This window comes from Microcaecilia unicolor, chromosome 5, assembly GCF_901765095.1.
Source record: "Microcaecilia unicolor chromosome 5, aMicUni1.1, whole genome shotgun sequence".
NCBI classification, from domain to species: Eukaryota; Metazoa; Chordata; class Amphibia; order Gymnophiona; family Siphonopidae; genus Microcaecilia; species Microcaecilia unicolor.
Genome location: NC_044035.1, coordinates 336,214,305 through 336,240,004, shown reverse-complemented (window position 1 = coordinate 336,240,004; position 25,700 = coordinate 336,214,305). Strand labels below are relative to the sequence as shown.

General features: G+C 46.0%; 1 protein-coding gene across 1 annotated transcript in view; it reads right to left on the bottom strand.

Moving 5' to 3' along the window:
* VAT1L (vesicle amine transport 1 like) overlaps positions 1-25,700 on the bottom strand; it is a 152,974-nt gene that overhangs the window by 110,264 nt on the left and 17,010 nt on the right. Inside the window, exon 3 of the mRNA XM_030202646.1 lies at positions 19,441-19,656. Coding sequence (XP_030058506.1) covers positions 19,441-19,656 — 216 coding nt within the window. The remainder of the gene's footprint in view (positions 1-19,440; positions 19,657-25,700) is intronic.

The window sequence follows — 25,700 nt, the reverse complement described above, 5'->3', positions numbered from 1 at the left end:
CCCTCCCCCCCGGGTCACATATTCCCCTCCCCTGCCCCCCCCCGTCACCTCCCCTCCCCCAGGTCACCTCCCCTCCCCTAACTTACTATCTACTGCCCTGGTGGTCTAGTGACCTCTTCGGGGCAGGAAAGAGCCCCCTGTTTCCTGCCCGGACCTCTGTCCTTGCCCTGCATCCTGTTGCTGTGACGGTCTCAGGATTCAAAATGGCCGCCGAGAGTTGAAGTCTCGCGAGGCCGCTTCAACTCTCGGCAGCCATTTTGAATCCTGAGACCATCACAGCAACAGAATGCAGGGCAAGAGCAGGGCTCCGGGCAGGAAACAGCCCTCCTCTTTCCTGCCCCGAAGAGGTCACTAGACCACCAGGGCAGTAGATAGTAAGTAAGGGAAGGGGAGGCTAGGATAGGCCTGCCACCCGCCCGCCCGTTTGTCCAGAAATCCGGACAAACGGGCGGACTGGCAAAACCGATCCGGACGCCCGGACATGTCCTCAAAAAGAGGACATGCCCGGGTAAATCCGGACACATGGTAACCCTAGGTGAGGAAACCCCTCAGTCCCTAACTGGATCATTGATGGGACTTAGAAGCATTTTGTTGTACAGATCCATCCTTTGTTATAACAAATGTTTTAACTTTAAAGTTCAGTTTCTAGCAAGGTTGAAGAACATTTGAAATGCAATAAACCTCAGGTAAAAATAAACCTTTATGGCTGAATGTAGGTGAGATTTTGAAGGAATGCACACTGACTTCTCTTTCTTTAAATTGCATGCTTCAGTGGATAATGTCCTGTTCTGCTCATAAAACCCTCACATCTAACTCATTAATCCCACCATTTTCTTCTGTTCATCGGAGTGCATTACTGCAGCATCCTCCTTAATAGAAGAACCATTAGCACCAGATCATATGTCTGCCATAGATTGCCAGTCTGTGACTTCCTGCTGACCCAGGATAAGCGTCAAGTAATTACTTTAACGATGGAATGAATGCATGTTAAGCTGTTTGCTTTTCCTTTCCTGCCCCACAGCATAGCTGAAAATGGGACTCCAGTCTCAAAATAACTTTGCCAGTAATGAATATATAAATAAGGCAAAGAGAACTGAGCTGGCATATTCACTCGCTGCGTACAGCCGGAATTGAATCAGCAGCCTAAAAACGAGCAAGTGCCCAAGGCACTATAGGATTTGGAATAAAGTATTTTGTTTTATGCTCTTCAAACTGATCAGTTTTCAGTCTTCCTGGGAAAGGCGTCTTCAGCACAGGCTTCCCAGATATTGTACATGTTCACATATGGCCCTGTCTGTGTATTAATATGGAATTCACCATTCCTGTCTGTGTGGAGACAATTTTCAGGTATTTTTACCCAAGTGCTGATTCTCTGACTTCTGCAAAACTACTACAGCATTTACCAGGGGCTGATTATAAGCAAAAAACAAACAAAAAACCACTCACATGCAACTGGGACCCCCCCCCCCCCGCCATTGCCGACCCGCCGCCACTTTTCACGGCCTCCCGCCCTCTCGACCCCCCCTCCCACCGCGAACCCTCCCCCGCCGCCGCCTACCTTCGCTTTTGCTGGCAGGGGACCCCAATCCCCACCAGCCGATGTCCTCTTCGTCCTGCAGTCAAAAAAGTCTTCGTTCTGTTGCATGCTGACGTCCTGCACATTGTACGTGCAGGATGTCAGCATGCAACAGAACAAAGACTTTTTTGACTGCAGGATGAAGAGTCGGCTGGCGGGGATTGGGGTCCCCCACCAGGAAAACCGAAGGTAGGCGACGGCAGGGGAGGGTTCGCGGCGGGAGGGGGGGTCGAGAGGGCGGGAGGCCGTGAAAAGTGGCGGCGGGTCGGCAATGGCGGGAGGGGGGGGCAGTGGTGCCAGGGGGGGGGCTAAATTGTGCCCCCTCACCTCGGGCTCTGGACCCCCCTCCCACCGAAGTCTGGCTACGCCCCTGGTGAAGATCTTGTCCCCACTTCCTCTGTTCCCCTCCTCTCTCTCCCCTTCCTCCACTCACCAAACCTAGATGCTGCAGTCTGTGCTGCTCTAGGTTCTGGCTGCTGTTTGCTACAAGCCACTGCTTCAGTTGATGAAAACAAATTCCAGCAGCAGACAGTTTCAAGTCCTCTCTCTTAAAGGTACAAGAGCTTGCAAGCTGGCAGCTATTCCTACACTGCTAGTCTACAAACCCCTGTGCCTTTTATGTTATCTGGTACCTTAGAGCTTGCCCCATCTGTCTCCAAATATCAGTTCCGAAAGATGAGATCAAGAAACTCAAGAAGGAATTGGTTGCAATTAAGGAAGCATCCAGGGCTACCCAATTCCCAGTCAACTTACTACCAGCACTGCCACAGAGAATAAAGCAAAAAAAGAATAGATGGGTCACAGTAGGCTCAGGTAGAATGTGTCACAGCGACATTCACCCTCCCAACCTTTGCTCCTATATAATTCCTTTGCTGCACTGGAGCCGTTATGAAGCTCAGAAAAGAAGTACTGAAGAGGAGCCAGAGGCAAGCAATGTAACTCAATTGAAAAGACATCCCCAAAACAATGATAGATTGGCACAAAGCATTAATTTAGAGGCATTAATGTAGGAACATAGTTCAAGGGTCCCAATCTAGTGAAATGCCTTCCAGGATCCTCTACTACCAGAAGTAACAACCAAATACTGAATGTGATCAGAGAAGGGAAGTGGTTTACATAACATATACAGGTACTTATTTGTATCTGGAGCAATGGAGAGTTAAGTGACTTGCCCAAAGTCACAAGGAGCTGTAGTGGGAATCGAACCCAGTTCCTCAGGATCAAAGTCCACTGCACTAACCACTAGGCTACAGCTGGAATGCAGAGGACCTGGGGAAAGGGAGAAGCTATATAGATCGTTCTGGAAAGAGAAGATGGAACCTTTATTCACATGGGTGTTTATCTACAGACCTCCGGCAGAAATGGAGGAGCTGGACAAAGATCTGATTAAAGATATCCGTAAGCTTGGAGTGAAAGGGGAGGCGCTGTTGCTGAGAGATTTCAATTTGCCTGATGTGAATTGGATCATCCTGCTGGCAGAATCGGAAAGAAGCAGAAAGATCACGGATGCCTGTCAAAGTGGACAGACAAATGGAGACCGAACTCACGAGGGAAGGGCCGATGCTGAATCTAGTGCTTCCAATGTCCAGGTGTGTGCCCACCTAGGCAATAATCATCAGCCTGTAAATAGGTGGGAAAATGTGGGATACAAATGTAACAAATAAATAAATCACTCAACATGGTTTGGTATAAGAGGGAAAGCCAAGTACAGATGCACAAAATTCAAAGTACTGGATTTCAGACGTGCTGATTTTGGTAAAATGGGGGAATACTCGAAGAAGAAGAAGCTGATGGCAAGGGTAGACATTGGAGAAGTGGAGGCACAGTGCTCCAAGCTGAAAGCTGCTATAAATATGGCAAATGATCTTTATACAAGGACCTCGGCATGTATACCCTGCAAGAAAGGAGAGAGGCAGGGGTGATATGATACAGATGTTCAAATAGTTGAAAGGTATTCATTTACAAACAAACCTTTTCCAAAGACGAGAAAGTGGTAAAACTAGAGGACATGAATTCAGGTTTGGGGGGGGGGGGGGGGGGGGCTACTCAGGAATAATGTCTGGAAGTACTTGTTCACTGAGTGGGTGTGGAACATACCTGGAATGCTCTCCTGGGGGAAGTGGTGGCGATGAAAACGGTAACAGAATTAAAAAATGCGTGGGATAAACACAAAGGAATCCTGTATAGAAGGTGTGGAACCAAACAAGCTTAGCAGTGATTAGATGACACCACCAGTAATTGGGAAGCGAAGCCAGTGCTCGGCAGACGTCTATGGTCTGTGCCCCGATTGTGGCTGGACAGATTCAGCTTCCATAACTGGAGAACAAGGCCAGCGCCACGTGCTGCCCAGTTACTGCCGGGTTAGCGTGGGAGCCCTTACCGCCACCTCAATGTGTGGCAGTAAGTGCTCCCTCCCCCCCCCCCCCGAAATGGGTGTGTGGTAAGCAGGGGCGTAGCTACGTGGGGCCACGGGGGCATGGGCCCCCACAGATTATGCCCTGGCCCCCTCTACATTTGACCCACCCCCACCCCGCCGCCGCATCAGGTACCTTGTTTGCTGGCGGGGGTCCCCAAACTCCGCCAGCTAAGCAGTCTTCAGCACTGGTTGACTCCGGCGCCTTCGTGGTGTGATCATCTGTTTCTGACGCCTTTCATCCTGCACCATGCATGTAGCCCTGTGCAGAACGTAAGGCATCAGAAACAGATGATCACACCACGAAGGCGCCAGAGTCGACCGGCGCTGAAGAAGACTCTTCGGCTGGCAGGGATTGGGGACCCCCGCCAGCAAACAAGGTACCTGATACGGCTGTGGCGGGGTGGGGGGGGGGCGGTTTGCGGTTGCAGCAGGGGTTCCAAAGTGGCAGGGGGGTCGGCGGCAGGGGGAGGCGGCTAAACAGTGTCCCTCCACCTCGGGCTCTGGCCCCCCCTCCCGCCGAGGTCTGGCTATGCCCCTTGTGGTAAATGCTTCACTAGCCACACAGCCATTTCTTTAAAGCAATAAAGACCCGCCTTTTACCCGCTGCGGTAAATGGGGACTTTGGTGCGCATCAAAAACATGCACCGACGCCAGCACAGGCCCCCTTTCGCCGCAGCTTCGTAAAAGGACCCCTGAGTATTTAATTACATCTGCTCCTAACTCAAGTTTTACTGGTCTTCTAACGTTATATGATGTATTTTACTTTCTGTTCATATATTTTGAACATGTTCATGCTTTTCTAATTGTTCTGTAAGCCCAGGGCTTTTTTTGAGGGGGTACTTGGGGGTACTGAGTACCGGCACCTTTTCCATTGTCTGCTAAAATTGACCCATGGTCCACAAGTTTTAATGAAAGAGCTCAGGCTCTACACACCAATTCTGCTTTGTCATAGATTCTGTGACTGGTTGTAGGGGGCCTGGCTATTGTGAGGTGGGTTCCTCAGTGATTATGCCACCCCTGAAAGGTGGCCTAGCATTTGAGTACAGGCACCTTTTTTTCTAGAAAAAAAACACACTGTGTAAGCCACATTGAACCTGAGTTCTACTCGGGCTAATGCGGGATATAAATGCCATGAATAGATAAATTTATCTCATGCTTAATCATTGTGGATATTCTGAAAACTTGACTGGCAGGGTACGTACAGAGGACTGGGTTAAGAACCCCTGCTCTAAAGCGATGACAAAGCGGCGGAACGCCTCACAATACTGCAGCATGCCAAAATCGGTTTGCGACATAATTGCTCTCCAGCAGGCCTACTGTAAACATTACAAACCGAAATGGTCTCAGATGTTCTCCATTGTGAATCTAGGGCACGGCCAAGCTTTTCCCAAGCTGTGAAACAGAATGACATTTCATTACAGAAGCTTGCCATTGCTGTTTAAAAAGCATGTGCATGAATCGTTTGGGATTTCTGAAAAGAAAATAATCCCCTTATGATTAGGGCTGGGATCAAGTGGTAGCGGGGTGACCTGATTGGCTATATACTAAGCTTAAGCTCTGTGTTGGAATGTGAATATGCTTTTAGATAATCAGAACGCTTTGGAACGGTCTGTGTAAAAGCAGATTTGAAAAACACATTTAAACATTAAGAAACAGATAACTCTATGATCCTAAACAAAGTAGGAGTGATAAACAGCATGAAGGAACATAGACTTATTTAACCCTGTGGAAATTCTGACTATTTATTAAGAAACTAGTCAAAAAGGCCCGTTTCTGACACAAATGAAACGGGCGCTAGCAAGGTTTTCCTCGGAGTGTGTATGTTTGAGAGAGTGTATGTGACAGAGAGAGAGTGAATGTGCGAGTGTGTGTGTGTGACAGAGAGAGAGAGAGTGAGTCTGGGTGTGAGTGTGTCTGTGAGAGAGAGAGTGTGTGCAAGTGCGTATGTGAGACACAGTGTGTGAGAGAGAGAGTGTGTTTCACACAGATACAGTGTGTGCGAGAGAGTGTGTGTGAGACACAGACTCTTTGTGAGACTGAGTGTATGAGACCAAGAGAGTGTGTGAGTGACTGTGTGACACATAGAGAGTGAATGTGATACAGTGTGAGACATAGAGTGTGTGAGAGACAGTGTGTGAGAGTGAGAGAAAGACATTGACTGTGAGAGAGTGTGTGTGTGACAGCGATACCTCCCCCCCTCTCTGGTGTCAGGCCCCCCTTCCCTCCCTCCCTCTCTCTGGTGTCAGGCCCCCCCTCTCTCTCTGGTGTCTGAGCGTTACTGTGCAGGACGCTGAGCTCTGGCTGTGCTTCAAGGAACTGACCAATCCTATTTAATAGAATGCACCTCCAACATTCTGAAGCCGAGAAACCTGGTGTGGTTGGTCACTTCTGCTTGTGACGAACCCGGAAGTACGTGATGTCAATTCAGGAGATGGATACAGAGAGCAGGAATGCCTCAGCCATGCAGTCAGCTTCAGGATGTTGGAGGTGCGTTTTATTATATAGGATATCTAGCTAACTACCTAAATATAAAAACTTCTAAACTTAACCTGTAACAATCATAAGGTATTAAAAAATACAAAACATTTGTGGCATCTACTGGGAATTTGCAAATCACATGGACACTTGCGTAAATCTATGCTAGAAGAAAATGATCACTCACGTGCTGGTACCCTGTTAGTTGTACGTGCAGAAAAAAAGTTCACTAATTCATAAAACATGCCCTCTTATGCCCAATTGTGCTTCCACTGTAAGCAACCCACAATCCTGCTGGGCAGGTCTAAAACAGATTATCCCTGGATCTTTCAGCATTGAAGAGAGTGTCAAATTAAAAAAGGTTACCTAGGGGCCAGTGATAATGCATTGTGTGCTCTGCTCAAAAATTAGGAACTCTGCTGTAATTGAAGCAGATTTATGCAGTGTGAACCATCAAGATGCTCAGAGGACCTGGTTCTTGCTTATCTTTCTCACTGCCAATAACAAAGCCATTTCCTTAATTTACTATATGTGAAAGCCTTAGGGTACTCATAGGCCAATGATCAGAAGCAAACGCCGGCTCTAAAGGCTGTTAGCGCCATACTAGTGACTGTGTTTGCTACCGCCCCGTGATCAGAGCCCCCGAGTGTGTGAAACAATGCGCTCGTGGGCTATGAATGCAACTAGCATGCAAATGCATGCAAAACTGGGATCTTAGCACAAGTAGCATGCAAATGCATGCTAAACCTATTCCTCCCCAATGATCAGTTACCAGCGCGCCAAACATGGGCTCGCTGCTCGCGGCAAACTCTATGCCAGCTCGGAGCTGGCATTAGGGTTTGCAGACCATTGGGGAGGAATGGTGAGCCCTGTCCAGCATGCATTTGCGTGCTAGAAGGCCCCCCCATTCTCCCCAATGCAGCAGCCCATGCCCCCCCTGCAGGAGCAGGAACCCCAACCTGACCCCCCCCCCCAGTGACATGGGGGCTCCAGTCCCCCCGATCCTCCCCGACACAGGTTCCGGAGGGCTGGAGATCCAGGGGTATCCTGTCCCCCAACCCCCCCTGGCATCCCCTCACATGAATGCAGCCTTGGTGACCCAGTGGGCCACGAGTCAATCCCCACCCCACCGCACCCCTGGTGGTCTTAGCAGCCCTTCCCCACCCCCTACCTTCGGTGGAGGAGTGAGGTGGCTTCTCTCCTCTTCCATCGGCGCTGCCTCGAAAATGGGTCCTGGCCCTGCCCTGCCCAGTGCATCCTGGGATGCGCTGGGTAGGGCTTCACACCATATAAGGGTCTAGGAGGTATATAAATACATAAATGAATGATTAAATATTTGCATATAGCCGATTATGTGCAATTTAGCTGATCACCAGCCATTGATGACCAGTTCAATTGCTTTGAATATCGGGCCCTGTATATTCAATTATTTCTAACTCATGGAAAAGGTCAGTTATAAACGACAGGCTGAGCCAGTCTCCTGAGTTGAGCACAGATCCCTGGACTGCGTCCCATCCCTGCTCTGACATAGCTGCCACCTCTCTAGCTTTCCCCCAATCCTGCTCACCCCCCCCCCCCCCCACCACCACCACTGCTGTTTGCTTCACCGGAGAAAACAGGAAAAAAGCAGCAACACTACAATTATGACACACGTACGTATAAACCATCTTTGTTGAATTTCTTTACAAAAAAAGCAGTAAATAAATTCTATTAAATCAATAAATAAACACAGGTAACGTATGCATCAATGTACTACACAAGGGGAAAAAAGTGTATGTCAATGATATGGAAAGTCAAAAAAATGAACCCCGTCCCTTACAACATAAAAAAGACAGAAGGAATGAAAATGTTACCTCTAATAGCTGGTGGCCAAAATTCCCCCTCCCCCCCAAATACAGACAAGAATCTCTCCAGCTCCAACTGTCCTCTTCACTCTTTACCTACACTTTGAGTACATTGTTCTGGTGACGCAGGTGGGTTATTTCTACTAAGACGCATGGTTTCCCCTCTATAGACCCCTCTCCCCAGCATTGCTGAATAGCAGAGAGATGGGCAGTATGCTCCGGGGCAGAGGGAGCAGGGAACCAGCGGAGCCGACATCCCCCTAGCGGCGTGCACCCGGGGCGGACCGTCCCCACCGCCCCGCCCTTGCCTTTCCTGAATGTAGCATAGCTAAGCTTCCAACACAACTCTCATGGAAAAGAGTTTCAGTTCCATGATACAGAAGGCGCTGGCAAAGGCCCTTTTCCTGCTTCTATTAATATAGTTTTATAGGGGGTTAAGGGGGTCTTTTACAAAGCGGTGGTAAGCCCAACGTAGGCTTATCGTAGGCTAAAACAGAACTACCGCTGGCCCAACGCGGCCACCGACAGTAGTTCCGGCTAGAGTGCACGACATTTTCAACGCTCTGGGAATTTTTTTTTTCACTAGTGTGGCACTAGCCTAGCTGAAATTGGGTGGCGGAGCAGGTGGGGGGGAAGAGGGGTTGGTGGTTGGGAGGCTAGGATAGGGGAGGGCAGACTTATACGGTCTGTACCAGAGCCGGTGATGGGAGACGGGACTAGTGGTTGGGAGGCGGGAAATACTGCTGGGCAGACTTATACGGTCTGTGCCCTGAAAAAGACAGGTACAAATTCAAGATATGAGTTTATCTTGGGCAGACTAGATGGACCATGCAGGTCTTTTTCTGCCGTCATCTACTATGTTACTATGTTACTATGTAGCCTGGTGGTAATTGGGCACTGGCACACGCTGCCCAGTTACTGCAACACCCTTACCACCTCCTTAATGAGTGGCGGTAAGTGTTCCTCGCCACATGGCCATGTGGTAAGGGTTATCTTACCATATGACCATTTTTTGAGGGGCTTTTTACCGGCTGCGGTATAAAGGGCCATGACTCGTGGGAAAAACGGCCCCTGACGCTACCGCAGGGCCCTTTTTACCACAGCTTAATAAAAGGACCCCTAAATGAGTTATTTAGATAACATGCAGACTCAGCTGACCAACATGAGGCTTCCTTTTCAGTGGCATTAGAATGGCAAAGTAGATGGAAGAGGTCAGAGGTTCCTAACTGGTCTTGGCCTGGCTTAATAGGTCACTGAAATATGCAAACCGTCATCTTAGTCCTTTGCATAGTAACATAGTAGATGACGGCAGAAAAAGACCTGCACGGTCCAGCCAGTCTGCCCAACAAGATAAACTCATATGTGCTACTTTTTGTGTATACCCTACCTTGATTTGTCCCTGTCCTCTTCAGGGCACAGACCGTATAAGTCTGCCCAGCACTATCCCCGCCTCCCAACCACCAGCCCCGCCTCCCACCACCGGCTCTGCCACCCAATCTCGGCTAAGCTCCTGAGGATCCATTCCTTCTGAACAGGATTCCTTTATGTTTATCCCACGCATGTTTGAATTCCGTTACCGTTTTCATTTCCACCATCTCCCACGGGAGGGCATTCCAAGCATTCATTGCAGATATCCTAAGAACCAGACCTGTGCACAGGGCAGGAATGAGTTGAAAAACTGGATAATATGGTTGTTTATGGATCCCCCTTAATATATCACTAAAGTCCTCTGTTAAATTACTTCACAAAAAGTAGACAGCATCTCGCTGAGCAGAACAGAATTAGGAAGAGCCAGTTGATGAGATATTGTTACAAAGCCCTACACCCACTTGTTAAAAGGTAAGTTGTACCTCCCTCTGGCCAAGATATACTGCAGGTTTCATTACGTTCATGTCTGCAATAATTTCAGCACATCATAAACTCACTGGTAAATTCAGGGCATATGAAATTATCTCTGGCTAAAGACGTGGTTGTCAGAGATATCCTGTGACCCTTAGAGCTACATGTTAAAGAAGATAATTAGTTAGAAAGTACTCAGTATAGACTTTTGCATCTTGAGATCTCCATGACAGAACCGTCTTCTTGAGAGTTATTTAGGAACAAGGGGAAAACCAGTGTTAAAGATTTGCATTCAGAGGACTATTGTTCTAGAGAAGCCGGCTGCCTTTGTTAATGTGGGTACCAATGATATAGGAAAGGGTGGGAGGAAGGTCCTGAAAGGCAAATTTAGGCTCTTAGGTAGAAAGCTGAAATCCAGAGCTCCAAGATAGCGTTTTCGGAAATGCCCCCCATTCCACAAGACTCAACGCAGGCTGAGCTTCAGAATCTCAATGCATGAAACATAGAAACATGATGGCAGATAAAGGCCATATGACCCATCCAGTCTGCCCATCCTCTGTAACCCCTAATTCTTCCTGTTCCTAAGCAATCCCACATGCTTATCCCATGCCTTATTAAATTCTGGAAGTCTTCGACTCCACCACCTCCACCGGGAGGCCATTCCACACCTCCACCACCTGGAGCGGAGGAGTAGCCTAGTGGTTAGTGCAGTGGACTTTGATCCTGGGGAACTGAGTTTGATTCCCACTGCAGCTCCTTGTGACTCTGGACAAGTCACTTAACCCTCCATTGCCCCTGGTACAAAATAAGTACCTGAATATATATAAACCGCTTTGAATGCAGTTGCAAAAACCTCATAAAGGCGGTATATCAAGTCCCATTTCCCTTTCTGTGAAATAATACCTCCTTAGGTTACTCCTAAGCCTGTGCCCTCTCATTCCAGAGCTCTCCTTCATTTGAAAAGGGCTCTCTTCCTGTACATAAATGCCCTTGAGATAATTAAAGGTTTCTATCATGTCTCCTCTCTTCCAGCGTATAAGCCTGTCTCTATAATTTTTGCATTCAAGACCGCTTACTAATTTCGTAGCCGCCCTCTGGACCGACTCCATCCTGTTTATATCTTTCCGTAGGTGCGGTCTCCAGAACTGCACAAAGTACTCCAAATGAGGCCTCACCAGAGACTTATACAACGGCACTATCACCTCCTTTTTCCTGCTGGTCACGCCTCTCTTTATGCACCCAAGCATCCTTCTGGCTTTGGCCGTTGTCTTTTCTACCTGTTTGAAAGCTTTAAGTTCATCAGACACAATCACCCCCAAGTCCCGCTCTTCCTTCGCACACTGAAACACTACACCCCCCTAGCCGCATTGAGCCTGCCATGAGTGGGAAAGCGCGGGGTACAAATGTAACAAAATAAAAAAATAAATAAATACTGTACCGTTCCCTTGGATTTTTGCGACCCAAGTGCATGACCCTGCATTTTTTGGGATTAAACCTTAGTTGCCAAATATCGGTCCATTCCTCTAGCTTCACTAGGTCCTTCCTCATGTCATTCACACCCTCCAGGGTGTCCACCCTGTTGCAGAGTTTAGTATAATCCGTAAAGAGATAAACCTTACCAGACAGCCCTTTCCGCAATATCGCAATATTGCAATGAGATGATGGTGCATGGAAGTGGGATTTAGATTGTTAGGAGCTGGGCAACATTATGAGGAAGGGGGAGCCTATTCGGGAAAGACAGACTCCACCTTAACCAGGGTGGAACCAGGCTGCTAATGATAATGTTTAAAGGAACGAAGGAGCTAGAGCAGCTTTTAAACGTGAACCCTGGGGAAAACTGACAGTTGCTCAGCTGTGCATGGTTCAGAGTAAGGTATCTATGAAAGATACTATTGAAACAGGGAAGTTAGGGTATACTGAAAGAGAGGTTGCGATAAATCCAAAAGTAAGCCAGGTGCCTTTACAGGAAGATTTAATGCTAAAAGGGCAGAGTCATTCATTTGGGCTATAAAAACCTGAGGGAGCAACAGAGTTAGAGGGTGAAGTACTTCTATTCACGAAATGGGAGCAGGACTTGTATGTGATGATCTTAGTGGCCAAACAGTTATAAGTACATAAGTAGTGCCATACTGGGAAAGACCAAAGGTCCATCTAGCCCAGCATCCTGTCACCGACAGTGGCCAATCCAGGTCAAGGGCACCTGGCACGCTCCCCAAACGTAAAAACATTCCAGACAAGTTATACCTAAAAATGAGGAATTTTTCCAGTCCATTTAATAGCGGTCTATGGACTTGTCCTTTAGGAATCTATCTAACCCCTTTTTAAACTCCGTCAAGCTAACCGCCCGTACCACGTTCTCCGGCAATGAATTCCAGAGTCTAATTACACGTTGGGTGAAGAAAAATTTTCTCCGATTCGTTTTAAATTTACCACACTGTAGCTTCAACTCATGCCCTCTAGTCCTAGTATTTTTGGATAGCGTGAACAGTCGCTTCACATCCACCCGATCCATTCCACTCATTATTTTATACACTTCTATCATATCTCCCCTCAGCCGTCTCTTCTCCAAGCTGAAAAGCCCTAGCCTTCTCAGCCTCTCTTCATAGGAAAGTCGTCCCATCCCCACTATCATTTTCGTCGCCCTTCGCTGTACCTTTTCCAATTCTACTATATCTTTTTTGAGATACGGAGACCAGTACTGAACACAATACTCCAGGTGCGGTCGCACCATGGAGCGATACAACGGCATTATAACATCCGCACACCTGGACTCCATACCCTTCTTAATAACACCCAACATTCTATTCGCTTTCCTAGCCGCAGCAGCACACTGAGCAGAAGGTTTCAGCGTATTCAGCGTTAGAAAAGATGATGGCGAAAACCAGAAGGATGCTTAGGTGCATAGGGAGAGGAATGGCCTGCAATAAAGAGGAGATGATGCCTCTCCATAAGACTCTGGTAACATAGTAAATGACGGCAGATAAAGACCTGTACGGTCCATCCAGTCTGCCCCACAAGATAAACTCATTTTACATGGTATGTGACAATAGGAGCCAACTTTTCAAAACGATTGGGGGTGCTTAATTTTACAGGTAGTGCATTTCTCCCCCTCCCCTCCCCTCGCTCCCCCTCTCCTCAGAGTTCCAGACCACAATCCCTCCCTCCCTCCTTCCTCAGAGTTCCAGACCCCCCCTCCCTCCGAGTTCCAGAACCCCCCTCCCTCCCTCCACAGCTTCAAAAGATATAAACAAGATGGAGTCGGTCTAGAGAGTGAAAACTAAAATTGTCAATGATCTTTGTCATAAAGCATAAATGTCAATATGTGTACTTTGGAAGAAAGGCAGGAGAGGGGAGATATGATAGAGATCGGCATAAATGCACAGGAGGCAAGTCTCTTCAACTGAGAGAAAACGCTAGAACGAGGGAGCATAGAAAGGATGAAGGTGAAAGGAGGCAGACTCAGGAGTAACCTAAAGAAATACTTCTTTGTGGAAAGGGTGGTGAATTTGTGGAATGGCCTCCTGGTGGAGATGCCGAAAATGAAGGCTGTATCTGACTTCAGGCAAGCTTGGAACAAGTACACAGGATCTCTAAGAGACAGGAAGGTGATAGTTGATGGCATGGATGGACAGACTGGATAGGCCATATGTTCTTTATCTGCCTTCATTTTTCTGTGTTTCTATGTTCAGCAGACAAGGAGCAAAGAATGCAAAGTATCCCTGTTAATTGCTAAGCAGGCTGTAGATACAAGCAAAACAAAACAAAAAAAAACACTTACACTTTGAAATGTTTTTATACAAATCAGTGGCGTAGCCACAGGTGGGCCTGTTAGGGCTCAGGCCCACCCAACAGGAGCACACATTTAGTGGTAGCTGGTGGGGATACCCAACCTCCGCCAGCTGAAGACCTCCTCCTGATGGTGCTGAAAACATTGCTCTCTTCAGAAGTCTGAGCTTCCTAAGCGGCTGATACTGGCAACTGCGCATGCTCAGTTTTCAGCACATGCCTGCTGCAGGTTGCCAAGGTAGAGAGCAGTGTTTTCCTGCCAGCTGAGATATTTTTTTAAGTTGGGGGGGGGGGGGGGGAGAACACATGTCCACTCACTTCTTGTCTAGGCCCACCCAAAATCTGCTGTCTGGCTACGCCCCTGATACAAATGCTAGAAGCTGAAAAAAAATAAGTGAGAGACTTGGAGTATACAGAGAAAGATATAATAGGCAAGTCAAATACCTGGTGGAAGGAAGATAATCAATGGGCACTGTGATATCAGAGTACAAACTCTATCATGATGGTAGGCTGGATTCAAATTGGAGGAAGGTGCTATATGTTAAAGAGGGCATTGAGTCAAAAAGATAAATACTGTATTCTGTAGGAAATAGATTTTAATGTGAAATCTTTATGGATACAAGTTCCATATGTGATGGGAAAGAAAATAGTGGTGAGGGTATACTACCATTAGCTTGTTCAGAATAAACAGACAAGATGACAAAATGCTAGCAGAACGTAGGGAAGGCAACAATTTGGCAATACAATAATAACGGGTGATTTCAATTACCGATATAAAGATTAAAAACTACCCACTAATAAGGATAATGCAAAAGATACATTCACATCCCTACTCAGAGCCAAAAAAATGGAGAAAAAGACCTCAGTGAAAACAACAAGAGTGAATAAATTAACATAATATCATAATAGATGACGGAAGATAAAGACCTGAATGGTCCATTCACTCTGCCCAACATTCACACAATTATCAATTCATGATTAAACAAACAATGAATGTAGTATAAAATACTTGATCCTAGTCTTTCTTTGCCATTTCTGGGACATGGACCGTAGACGTCCGTCCACCACTGTCCTTACATTCCAACTACTGGAGTATCAAACATATAAACGGCGAGTGACCGTACTCACTCGCAAATGCGCAGTAGAGACCTTCTCTGCCCCGCCCCCACGTCAATACGTGATGACGGGGGGGGGGGGGGGGGGCGGAACACAGAAGGTCTGTACTGCGCATTGCTGAGGGAGGGACACCGCCGTCTAACGCTCCCCCCACCCGAGTCGCCGCCGCCACCCACCTTCTACCCGGTCGGGCCCTCGCTCTACTATTGAAACAGCGAGGGTCCGGGAACGCAGCACTGCCTCTGTCCCGCCCTCGATGACGTTACGTCACACGAGGGCGGGACAGGCAGAGAAGAAGAACGAAGGCCGACGTCGGCAGCTCAGCAGTGCTGCGTTCCCGGACCCTCGCTGTTTCAATAGCGGAGCGAGGGCCCGGCCGGGTGGAAGGTGGGTGGTGACGGCTCGGTGGGGGGGGGCGCGAACTCGGAGGGGGAGGAGCAACGGCGAACTCGGCGGTGGGGGTGGGCCTTTCAACCCCCCCTTCCTATAATAGCCCGTTTTTACGGGCTCAAAGTCTAGTCTGTATATAATGTGTACAGCGCTGCGTACATCCAGTAGTGCTATAGAAATGATTAGTAGTAGCTGCCATCAAAACCCCTCTCCAACCCATCATAAGCCGTCTTATCATATGCATAAGCATTAGCATTTAACTTTCAAAAGGGCAACTCTGAAATAATTAGAGAAATGGTAAAAAAATTAAAACAAATCTAAAAGAAGCAACTGAAAAGGTTAAAAGTTTAAGGCCCAGATGCATCAACCATAAGTAAAAAAAAACACTAAAACGTAAAAGTGCTTACCGAATTTGAAAAAACGAAGAATGCACCAAAAAAACAAGTCGCACATGTTCGGTGCAGTATTGTAAAGTACAATGCATTACAGATTCGTTGTAATCCCCGTCGGTAATCGGCCCCTAAAGCATGCGCAGAGCAGCCAAGCGTTATGCTGGCTGCTCTGCGCATGCCACAAACGTCAAAACAACCACCACCAAAAAAAACCCCACAAACACGTGGCTCCCCGCTTCCCCCTGCTTCAAATATAAAATCAAACCAAAAATAAAAAAAGGATCGGGAGGGGGCAAAGGCGTTCATCAGGAGCGTCCTGTATGGACGGCCTTGCCCCCTCCCCCCGAGGTCGCCGCTGTTCCCCGCTTCCCCCTGTATTAAATAAAAAATCAAAACAAAAACCAAAAGTTTAGCAGCCCCGGCCCCCCTCCCTTCCTGTCTCTCTCTTTCTCCTTCTCCCACAGCTCTGCCTCCCACCATCCTCCGCCCCATGTTCCGCCCCCCTGAGGCCGCCGCCGCTCCCCCCTCCACCAGACCCCCCCTCCGCCTTACCGGGCGCCGTGCAGCGCCTCTCACCTCTGTGTGAAGGCGCTGCACGGACAAGAAGATCATCTCTCAGTCTGGTCCCTGCGAGTCTTCAGGACATCTCTCCTTCTTCCCTGAGCTGGGCCCGCCCCGTCTGATGTAAGTAACTTACATAGGTTACTTACGTCAGACGGGGGCGGGCCCAGGTCAGGGAAGAAGGAGAGACATCCTGAAGACTCGCATAACTTGGGGAAAGGAAGGGAGACTGCCTGGGGAACAACTGACTTTGGATCTGCTACTTGGCAGATAGGGGATGTTAAGCCCTAGGAGAAATAGCGTCGCTTCCTTTCCTTCTACTTACACTGAAATTCAGTCTGTATTTCCGATTGCTTTGTGTAATGTACGTGCGTGCAAATGTTTTCTAAACAACTGAAACTGCAGTGATATTAACTGTGCTTCTGCTTTACAGTGCATGATTTAAAAAAAAAAAGTTTGCTTGGATCAGGGATAATAACACCGGCAGCCCAGTGGCTGAGCGCTTCACTGTTCTGTATATCTGTCCCTCCCCTTCTTCTGTGCTCCACCGAGGTCAGCGAAGAAAAGAGATACAGCCCTTGTCTCATTACTTGATGCTGCTTGTTGTTGCCTGCCTCTCATGCTGGGGGGAACAGGTTTCCCCTCTCCCTCTGAGGCCCAGATGCATCAACCATACGTCCGGTGGAGGGGGGGAGCGGCGGCGATGACCTCAGGGGGGCGGGGCACGGGTGTGGAGGATGGCGGGAGGCGGAGCTGTGGGAGGAGAAAGAGAGAGACAGGAAGGGAGGGGGGCCGGGGCTGGGGCTGCTAAAATTTTGATTTTTTATTTAATACAGGGGGAAGCGGGGAGCAACGGCAACCTCGGGGGGGGGGGGGGGCAAGGCCGTCCATACAGGACACTCCTGATGAGCACCTTTGCCCCCTCCCGATCCTTTTTTTAATTTTGGTTTGATTTTATATTTTAAGCAGGGGGAAGCGGGGAGCGTGTTTGTGTAGGTTATTTATATTTTCAAACGTGCCAGCTTGGATTTTTATGCTGCAGGGAGAAGCGGGGAGCAGTGTCTGTATGACAGCTCAGGCCTTAACGACAGGTCTGACTTCACGTTAAATATATCGCGGTAACTGATTCGGTGCAATCGTCGGTATGGTTAGTGCATTCCGAATTGTCCACATTACAATTGGAAGTGACTCGTTTGCATTCCGTTTTTGTTAGCTGCTAGCGTCGTCGGAAATTGGCCTTTAATGCATCCTACGGTTGAAAATTTCTTCATTAAAGGGTCGTTAAAGTTTAGTGCATCTGGGCCTAAGTCAGATGTGGAAGTTGTTTAAAAATACCATCTTAGAAGCCCAGACCAGATATATGTATTACAAAAGGTAGATTACTACTACTACTACTTATCATTTCTATTATGCTACTAGATGTACGCATCGCTGTACATGACATGAAGAGACAGTCCTTTGAGCACCCTTGGATGTATGTCATCCAGTCCAGGTTATTTACTACTCTTTAATTTGTCAGTTTGGCTCAGTATCCAGCTTATTTTCGAAAGAGAAGGCCGGCCATCTTCTGACACAAATCGGGAGATGGCTGGCCATCTCTCAAGGCCGGCGAAATCGGCATAATTGAAAGCCAACTTTGGCCGGCCTCAACTGCGGTCTGTCGCGGAGCCAGCCAAACGTCAAGGGGGCGTGTCAGCAGGGTACAGAAGGCGGGACGGGGGCGTGCTTAAGAGATGGCCAGCTTCGTCCGATAATGGAAAAAAGAAAGCCGGCCCTGACGAGCATTTGGCCGACTTTACTTGGTCCCTTTTTTTTCATGACCAAGCCTCAAAAAGGTGCCCCCAACTGACCAAATGACCACCAGAGGGAATCGGGGATGACCTCCCCTTACTCCCCCAGTGGTCACCGACCCCCTCCCACCCAAAAAATAAAAATAAAAAACATTTTTTGCCAGCCTCTATGCCAGCCTCAAATGTCACACCCAGCTCCATCACAGCAGTATGCAGGTCCCTGGAGCAGTATTTAGTGGGTGCAGTGCACTTCAGGCAGGTGGACCCAGGTCCATCCCCCCACTACCTGTTACACTTGTGGTGGTAAGTCTTGAGCCATCCAACCCCCCCCCCAAAAAAAACCCACTGTACCCACATGTAGGTGCCCCCCTTCACCCCTAAGGGCTATGGTAGTGGTGAACAGTTGTGGGCAGTGGGTTTTGGGGGGGCTCAGCACCCAAGGTAAGGGAGCTATGCACCTGGGAGCTATTTTTATTTTTTAATTTCTAGAAGTGCCCCCTAGGATGCCTGGTTGGTGTCCTGGCATGTTCAGGGGGAGCAGTGCACTACAAATGCTGGCCCCTCCCACGACCAAATGCCTTGGATTTGACCGGGTTTGAGATGGCCGGCCTCGGTTTCCATTATCGGCGAAAACCGAGGCCGGCCATCTCTGACATTTGGCCGGCCCCAACCGTATTATCGAAACGAAAGATGGCCGGCCATCTTTTTTGATAATACGGTTCGGGACCGCTGTTTGCGGCGCCGGCCATATAGATGACCACCCATGTAGATGGCCAGCGTCGTTCGATGATGCCCCTCCGCATCTTCCAGGTTCACCGAGATTTCCTTTAATATAATATCAAAAATTCAAAACCGCATCAGCAAATATAAAAAAAAGAAACTCGACATATAATATTTGCTTAATGTGTTAGAAACATTTTGCTCTGCACCAAAAATTATTTATCAATTATAAACAAATGGCCTCATACACCAAGGGTACCAATCAATAACAGGACACCCCTTAAACGGCTATCATCATTGGCCCCACCACCAGCCAAACAACCCACAGAGAAAAACTCTCATAACACGATGAGAGAAAAGTCACCACAGACTTTCCCCCTGAAAGCACACTTTCATTCCCCTTATAAAATTACCCTCAAAATGATGTGGGACTCTGGTTTTCATTTTTCATGCACCACAAAATGACAAAATATTATAGAAAATTTCTATCTAACCATCACAGCAAGTTTAGTGAAGGATAAAGCATTCAACTTACCACACCACCTCCTGCAGAGTGAACTAGCACAGACATCCCTTCTCTAAGATTGGCAACCTCAAACAGCATCATATAGGCAGTGACAAAATTCATAGGAAAAGCGGCAGCTTCGGAAAAACTCATCTCATTGGGGATCTTGTACACAAAGTCTACTGGTACGCAGGCCACTTCTGCCCAAGCATTGTAGTTTACAAAAGCCATCACTCTGTCTCCTATCTGTGGCAAAAGAAAAGAGGTAGAATGTTTAAAAATATATCGATGTTTGAAATGTTCCTATTTAAATGTATTTAAACAGAGTAGATATGTTATACTTGTACATTGACTTTCCAGAATAACAATTGTATTTGATATACAGTGAAACCTCGGTTTTCGTTGACTTCAGTTATCTTCGGTTTCGATTTTCGTTGATTTTTTTCAGTGAAAAATTTGTCTCGGATTTCATTGGTTGCCTCGGTTTTCGCTGCTAATTTTGCGAAAACAAAGGGCGACCCACGCGTTCTCCTGCTCATTGTGGCGTTGTTTCTCATTGTGCGAGCATCAACCCGCGCGTCTAACGCAATGCACGCAAGATAAAATCACATGTGCTCAAATCTCATTTTCCCTGTTAAGTGTTTCCCTTGTTAATAAGTTAACCCTTTCCCCTTAGCTCCATCATGGGACTATATTTATTCTCTATAAAATGTGTTTTTGGTATGTATTTTGCAGTGTCTAGAACGAATTAATTGGATTTACATTGATTCTTATGGAAATAATTGCCTCGGTTTTCGTCTGTTTCGGTTTTCATTGATTGTTTTCGAACGGATTATCAATGAAAACCAAGGTATCACTGTAATCACTGAAAGAAAATATATTGAGATGCATATATTGAGATGTACGATGGAAGTTCTCAAACTGATTCTTGGGAACCTTATGGCTAATCCAGTTTTCCGAATATCCACCATGACTACACATGAGATAAAAGTGAAAGCAATGGGTCATTGCATGCAGATATGTATCATATGTATTCATGGTGGATATCCTAATCACCACTAGGGGACCTTTTACTAAGGTGCGCTTAAAAATGGCCTGCAGTAGTGTAGGCGCGGGTTTTGGGTGCATGCAGATCCATTTTTCAGGCCGCCTGCAAAAAATTGCTGCGCGTCCATTTTGGATCTGAGACCTTACCACTAGCCATTGACTTAGCGGTAAAGCCTCTCACGTTAAAAGTGCGGTAATCGCCTACGCTCAAGTTGCAGTTACCACCCGATTTTCACCGAATTCCAGAAAACAAAATATATTTTCTGGTGCATGTAGCGGGTACGCATAAAAAATGAAATTGCCACACAGGCCACGTGGTAGCCAGGTGGTAACTCCAAATTGGTACACATTGGGCGCAGGTAGGTGCCTCACGTGGCTTAGTAAAAGGGCCCCTAACTTGCCTGTGTGGTCTCCCATGTACCAAGTTGTGAACCACTGGTCTGTGCGCCTTATTCATGGCAGGTTATCAAAACTTAGGAGCATAGTTATCAACGTGGGCTGCAATCATTAAGACATGTTATTTTAGCACAGGTGCCATTTTATGCAATGAGACCAAATTACTAATAACTGAGGTTAACAGTAAAATAACACATCCTAAAGGTAGCCCACATTGATAACTTTCTCTCTTAATTAAAGAAACAAGAAGTGTTTCTAGAAATTGACATCACTGCTATATGTAATAACAGTGAGTCAAGTATAAGGCACTCAAGCCATTGTGATATCACTGATGAGGTTGGACTAAAGCATTAGTGTAATGAGACATTATGACATCACAATATCAGCTCTGGTTACTAGAGAGTGAAACTCTTCACATTAAGGGGGGCGTCATCAACCTGGGTACCATTAAGATGTGTTATTTTACCACTAATTAATGCTATTTTACCACAGGTCCCAATTCATGAAATGAGATCTAGTTACTAAAAACTGGGGTTAACAGTAAAATAACACATCTTAATAGTAGCCCACATTGATAATTGGAGTCAAATCCAAAGATAAAATCAAAGAAGTAAAAGTTACCTGTATACTGTTGATAGCAGATAAAAATACCTACCCTCGTTTAGCTTTCTGGGAAAATATCAAATTCATCATGTTTAATAAGAAGATTGGGATAAAAATGCCCATCAATATCAATGAACTCATTAAGGACTAGACCGAGTTTATTTTCAACATTAAAATGTCAGTAGAGTTATTGCTATATTTTAACATGACACGGTAGATTGGTTCAACTTGTTACTGGTAGTCTAGCATTTGTAAAGAGCAAACATGGATTGTTTGATGAAGGCAAAACGTTTTCTCTGCTACTTTCAATGCTGCCCCTCCTGTCGATTCAGGAATGCATTTTACAGATGGTAACCAAGACCACCACCTGAGTTAAAGTCTAGTCAAGCTTCTTAATTTTTCTGCCAGAATGGCAGTTTTCTATTCAGCTCTTTGAAGGCTTTATGTGTATCATTAATAAAGTTGCTATGGAAAGCAAAGGATTTGTCACTTCTCAAGGGGAAAAGGAGGCGCAGAAAAGACTACTGTTTTACTATGACATGGGTAGGGAAACAGTCATTTTTCACTTTAGGTGCAGGCGTTTATTTATACAAATTTATTAGCTGCATTTTTCAAATGGAACCCAGAACAGCTTAGAGTCATTCATAATAAGAACATACCAGCATAAGCATTTCCTCATTCTTACCTTCACCATAGTTCTCATGACAATCATCATCATTGCCATTACAAATATTACAACTGTGTGAAAAGCCATGATGACCAATGTTCTAAATCTCAAACAATCCTTATACGTTCTGATGTCATCGGGCAGAGCAGGATACCATTGCAAGGACTATGAGAAATATCTGCGTAGGTCCATTCTGGTATTTGAACTTGGAAAAACAATGTATCCCAAAAAAACTAAATCAAGTCATCAATGCAGGCAGAAGTTAAAAACTTGGCTGTTTCCCATGGGAAATAAATTAGCAGCAAGGACAAGAAGTGTGAGAGGACATGTGTCTCTCTTTAAGAAGGCGGATTATGGTTAAGATAAGTGTGTGAGGGGACATGTGTCTCTCTTTAAGGAGGAGGATTATGGTTAAAATAAGAATGTGAGGGGACATGTGTCTCTCTTTAAGAAGGCGGATTATGGTTAAGATAAGTGTGTGAGGGGACATGTGTCTCTTTTTAAGGAGGATTATGGATAAGATAAGGGTGTGAGGGGACATGTGTCTTTCTTTAAGAAGGAGGATTATGGTTAAGATAAGGGTGTGAGGGGACACGTGTCTCTCTTTAAGAAGGCGGATTATGGTTAAGATAAGTGTGTGAGGGGACATGTGTCTCTCTTTAAGGAGGAGGATTATGGTTAAAATAAGAATGTGAGGGGACATGTGTCTCTCTTTAAGAAGGCAGATTATGGTTAAGATAAGGGTGTGAGGGGACATGTGTCTCTCTTTAAGAAGGCGGATTATGGTTAAGATAAGTGTGTGAGGGGACATGTGTCTCTCTTTAAGGAGGAGGATTATGGTTAAAATAAGAATGTGAGGGGACATGTGTCTCTCTTTAAGAAGGCAGATTATGGTTAAGATAAGGGTGTGAGGGGACATGTGTCTCTCTTTAAGAAGGCGGATTATGGTTAAGATAAGTGTGTGAGGGGACATGTGTCTCTCTTTAAGAAGGCGGATTATGGTTAAGATAAGTGTGTGAGAGGACATGTGTCTCTCTTTAAGGAGGAGGATTATGGTTAAAATAAGAATGTGAGGGGACATGTGTCTCTCTTTAAGAAGGCGGATTATGGTTAAGATAAGGGTGTGAGGGGACATGTGTCTCTCTTTAAGAAGGCGGATTATGGTTAAGATAAGTGTGTGAGGGGACATGTGTCTCTCTTTAAGAAGGCGGATTATGGTTAAGATAAGTGTGTGAGGGGACATGTGTCTCTCTTTAAGAAGGCGGATTATGGTTAAGATAAGGGTGTGAGGGGACATGTGTCTCTCTTTAAGAAGGCGGATTATGGTTAAGATAAGGGTGTGAGGGGACATGTGTCTCTCTTTAAGAAGGCGGATTATGGTTAAGATAAGGGTGTGAGGGGACATGTGTCTCTCTTTAAGAAGGCGGATTATGGTTAAGATAAGGGTGTGAGGGGACATGTGTCTCTCTTTAAGAAGGCGGATTATGGTTAAGATAAGTGTGTGAGGGGACATGTGTCTCTTTTTAAGGAGGATTATGGATAAGATAAGGGTGTGAGGGGACATGTGTCTCTCTTTAAGGAGGAGGATTATGGTTAAAATAAGAATGTGAGGGGACATGTGTCTCTCTTTAAGAAGGCGGATTATGGTTAAAATAAGAATGTGAGGGGACATGTGTCTCTCTTTAAGAAGGCGGATTATGGTTAAGATAAGTGTGTGAGGGGACATGTGTCTCTCTTTAAGGAGGAGGATTATGGTTAAAATAAGAATGTGAGGGGACATGTGTCTCTCTTTAAGAAGGCGGATTATGGTTAAGATAAGTGTGTGAGGGGACATGTGTCTCTCTTTAAGAAGGCGGATTATGGTTAAGATAAGGGTGTGAGGGGACATGTGTCTCTCTTTAAGAAGGCGGATTATGGTTAAGATAAGGGTGTGAGGGGACATGTGTCTCTCTTTAAGAAGGCGGATTATGGTTAAGATAAGTGTGTGAGGGGACATGTGTCTCTTTTTAAGGAGGATTATGGATAAGATAAGGGTGTGAGGGGACATGTGTCTTTCTTTAAGAAGGAGGATTATGGTTAAGATAAGGGTGTGAGGGGACACGTGTCTCTCTTTAAGAAGGCAGATTATGGTTAAAATAAGGGTGTGAGGAAACATGTGTCTCTCTTTAAGAAGGTGGATTATGGTTAAAATCAGGGTGTGAGGGGACATGTGTCTCTCTTTAAGAGGGTGGATTATGGTTAGGGTAAGAGGTGTGAGGGGATGTGTCTCTCTTTAAGAGGATGGATTATGGTTAGGGTAAGAGGTGTGAGGGGATGTGTCTCTCTTTTAGAGGGTGGATTATGGTTAGGATAAGAGGCGTAAGGGGACATGTACATTCTATAAATGGCACCTAAAAAAATTGGCGCCGAAACAAAAATGCTTAAGTGGTATTCTATAAGCCATGTATAAAGTTTGGTGTGGTTTATAGAATATACTCTTAAGTGGAGATTCACATGTAAATTTAGGTGCAACCATTTGTATCAATGAAAACGTGGTGCAAATGCCCACGCCTAAGTTTACACACAGAGCACCATTATTCTGTAATTATGTTTGTAACTCGAAGCCATGCCCATGTTCCGCCCCAAAACACCCATGACCCTCCCATTTCTGCGCCCCCTTTTTTGTACCACATGTAAATTTGAGGAGCGTATCCTGTGTTAGTCTCAATTAAATCTAATTAGTGCCAATAATTGCTTGTTAACAAGAAGCTATGTCTTATTGATCATTGTTTTATGTTTATTTATTATGATGTTATTTTATTGTGAAACTCTGGCGCAGGCTGTTGCTAAAAGATGGTCCATAGTGGATCAGTTCTAAACCAACTGGTTGTATTTTGTTTCTTATATATGTATTGCTCTGTAACATTTGATGTCATTTATTATTTGATGTAATAAAAATGTTTTGAATGATATGCATTGCCTATTTTTAGGACTGCTGGTCTATCAAGGTTGCATACTCACTGTTTTTAGTTTCTGTTGTTCCCGTGCTACAATAGGGTGCACCTCTCTTTTCTGTGTTGTGGTGTAAATTTACTACTATAGCCATCACTTTCTTCTGGATATGTTGTGAAAGAGGAGTGTAACTGAAATAGCTAGATATTAGCACACATGACTGTAGAATGACTGTGAGGATCATTTTCGATATGACGTCTAAATCTGACTTTGAACATTTTGCAGAAAGTGTCCAAAAGTCGAGTAGCGAACATGACCATTTTTGAACCAGCAAAACTTCTATCTTGCCTTTCAAAAATGGATATTTGCTAGACATTGTTGTGCTCAGTGCGTCTACCTTTTTGGACCATTTTCAAACAAAATAACGTCCATGGGGAAACACACACAAAATCAAGCCTTTGGGACGTAGAAGCCAGCATTTTTAGTAGACTGGCCACACAGATATCCCAGAAGAGTAGTGGGGCACCCTAAGGAACATTGAAGTGGACTTCACATAAAAGGTACCAGGTACACATCTCACTGTTGCCCCATTATATTGTATGTGAGCCCTCTAAAACCCACCCAAAACCTACTGTGCCCAACTGTA